The 3,018-nt window shown below is 51.1% G+C and overlaps 1 protein-coding gene across 1 annotated transcript; it reads left to right on the top strand.

The window, feature by feature from the left end:
- Window positions 1-437: 437 nt before the first annotated feature.
- On the top strand, window positions 438-2,212 carry LOC125037015 (vegetative cell wall protein gp1-like). The gene is made up of 2 exons (XM_047629976.1): window positions 438-1,003; window positions 2,092-2,212. The coding sequence occupies exons 1-2, from the start codon at window positions 438-440 to the stop codon at window positions 2,210-2,212; spliced, it is 687 nt and encodes a 228-aa protein (XP_047485932.1).
- The last annotated feature ends 806 nt before the right edge of the window (window positions 2,213-3,018 follow it).

The raw sequence follows: 3,018 nt of genomic DNA, 5'->3' as shown, positions 1-3,018 counted from the left end.
TCCCTCTCTCCCTTGCCACGCCTCCCCTAACCCTCTCGTACTCACTCATGTGTCTTTCGTCCATCCCCGTCCCTCTCATCTCTCTTATCCCTTGTCTCTCATCCCTTGTCCCTCTCACCTCTCGTCCCTCTCACCGCTCGTCCCTCTCATCTCTCGTCCCTCGCTCCTCTCGTCCCTCTCTCCTCTCGTCCCTCTCTCCTCTCGTCCCTCTCTCCTCCTGTCCCTCTCATCCCTCGTCCCTCACATCCCCGTCCCTATCGTCCCTCTCATCCCTGGTCCCGTCCCTGTCCCTCGACCGGTCTCTTTTCTCATACTCATCGTCCCTTGCTACCACCCCGGGCGTCCCTCTTATACTCACCCCCTTCCCTTGCTAGTGCTTCCGTCCCCTGTTCTCCGACCCTATCCCTTGCCACCGCCCCCTGTCCCTCGCACACTCAATGCCTTCCCTTTCTTCGGCAATCGTCACCGCTCTCCGTCCCTCACAGACTCATCCTGTCCCTATCCCCCATCCTTATCCCTTGCCACTGCCCCCGAACCTATCCCCTGTCCATCCCATACTCATCCCGTCCCTATCCTCCGTCCCTGTTCCCTATCGCCGCCCGCGTCCCCATCCCTCGTCCCTCTCATTCTCATCCCTTCCCTTCCTACCGCCCACGTCACCATCCATATCTCTTGCCATCGCCCCCGTCTCTATCCTCTGCCCCTATCCCCTGCCGCCGCCCCCGTCCCTATCCCCTGTCGCCGCCTCCGTCATCACTCTCCGTTCCTCTCCTACTCATCCCGTCCTTTCCTATCGCCCCCGTCACCGTTCTCCGTCTCCATTCTTTGCCGCCGCCCCCCGTCCCTATCCTCTATCTCTATCCCTTGCCACCGCCCCCCGTCCCTATCGTCTGTCCCTATCCCTTGCTACCGCCCCCGTCCCTATTCTCTGTCCCTATCCCGAGCCGCCGTCCCTGTTTCCCTTATTGGCCGCCCCTGTTCTGTCCTACACATGCAGCCGGCTGTATGCGCGCTGCGTTTATATATATTATGGTTACATATACAACCAGCATTTTTTTCCAGGACATTTTCCATTGTTATTTTTTTCCAGGGTCATTTCTCACTGATTAACTATGCGCTTGTACCCTGTTATAATGTTTTTTTTCCCTCTCTCTCTTTCTCTCTCTCTCTCTCGCTGTCGCTCTCTCGCTCTCTTTCTTTTTTTTCGCACACACAAAAAAGCATTTTCATTTTCCCCCCGTTTGCGGATCTCATTGGTTTTCGTCTGTCCTCTTATTCCGTCTATTTATCCGTTTTTAGTTCGAGCCCCGTTCTCTTCCGCGGTTTCGACGCTGTGTTCTCGCTCCCTATCTCGCGAATTTGCATATTTGATAGTTCATTACCATCTCTCTAAGCCTTGCTCCTTTTTTTGTTATCTTGCTCTCTCTCTCTCTCTCTCTCTCTCTCTCTCTCTCTTTGTTTCTCGTTTCATTGTTGTTTTTTTGTTAATTCTCCTTTCTTTCTTTCTCTTTTTGTTCCTCTTATTTACGATTTTCCTTTTCTTTTTTTTTCTCTCTCTCTTTTTCTTTCTTTCCTTTGGGTTCTTTCTTTATTTCATTCGGTCCATCTTTTTTTTTCCGTTTTCTTCTTCCTTTTCTTTTGTTTCCTTCCCTTTGTCTGCTGGTTTTTTTTTTTTGTTTATCGGCTATATTCTTTGTTTTTTCTTCTTCGTCTGTCTTCGATTTATTATATACTCGTTTATTACTCATTTTATTTATTCCTTTTTATCTGTATACTCTGTGTCCGTTTCTAATTTCAGCTCAAAAGAGAATTACGAAGTCAAATTGCGGTCATCATTTCCTAAAACGAAAAAAAAAAAAAAAAAATCTGGTAGTCGAAAAATCAACGGAACTACTTGAAGACTATGTCCAAGGTCATCGGGTCACTTATCAGGTCATTGTGAGGCCAGTACTATTTTTCTTTTAATTCTCCGTACGTGTATGTATCCCAGGTCAGTACTCATAAAGGGCAAAGCATTGATCCCAGGTCAGACCCGAGCAAAATCTCGATCCTTCCCAGGTCAGACCAGGGTTAAATCTCGATCTTTTCCAGGTCAGACCAGGGCAAAATCTCGATCCTTCTCAAGTCTGACCAGGGCAAAATCTCGATCTCTCCCAGGTCAGACCAGGGCAAAATCTCGATCTCTCCCAGGTCTGACCAGGGCAAATTCTAACTCATTCCCAGGTCAGCACTAAGAAGCTACATTCTGGTCATCAGCGAATGTGGCGTGATTACTCTACATCAGCTTTAATAAGCCAAAGGTCAGTGTAATAGGTCAGCAAGGTCATCTCGAGATCAGCGTTACCAGATCTACAGGTCACCAACAGGTCTGTGGACGTCGATATCGAGAAGTGTTCAGGTCTCTCTCCGCTCATCACTAAAAGCTGAAGGGTTGTTCTTGCCAGGTCTTTGGACCAGCCTCTCAGTAGGTCCGCGCTGAGCGTGTAATAGGGACCAGCCAAATCAGCAATAACAGGTCATCTCCAGGTCATCACCAGCAGGTCACAGAGCGGCCCTCTCACCCCACGTTGCTTGGGTACGCTCCGGCCATCATTTATCTTCCTCTCCGTCCCTCTCCCTCTCTTTTATCGCTCTCCCCCTCTTTCTGCCTGGGTCTATAACCCTCCCTGCCTGCTGCCGCTGCTGGAGGGAGGGGGGGAGGGGCAGAGGCAGGGAGGGGAGGGTGCCAACGCCCCCTCCCCAACCCCTGGCACCATCCCCAGCCAGCAGCAACGTTGGCAGCAGCAATTAGGGTCTAACACTTTGAACGCCTCTCTGACGCTGGGCCTCCGCTCCCCCTCCCCCCTTTCCCCTTTCTCCCCTCTCCTCCCCCACCACCACCACCCTCCTCCACCTCCTCCTCCTCCTCCTCTTCCTCCCCCCGACCCCCTAGGCAGCCCACCAGCATATATACAAATTCCGCACTTGCTACCGACGCACGTATATTTCCGGATCTTTTAAAAGCATGTCGTCCACGTT

The sequence above is a fragment of the Penaeus chinensis genome, chromosome 22, assembly GCF_019202785.1.
Source record: "Penaeus chinensis breed Huanghai No. 1 chromosome 22, ASM1920278v2, whole genome shotgun sequence".
Lineage (NCBI taxonomy): Eukaryota > Metazoa > Arthropoda > Malacostraca > Decapoda > Penaeidae > Penaeus > Penaeus chinensis.
The sequence above is the reverse complement of the archived record's forward strand: the minus strand, read 5'-3'. Positions and strand labels throughout refer to the sequence as shown.

Coding starts and splice junctions, on each gene's coding strand:
- LOC125037015 (XM_047629976.1), top strand. CDS start 438: ATGCCTTCCCTTTCTTCGGCAATCGTCACCGCTCTCCGTCCCTCACAG. Junction 1,004..2,091: donor TCCTACACATGCAGCCGGCT/GTATGCGCGCTG, acceptor GATCTTTTCCAG/GTCAGACCAGGGCAAAATCT.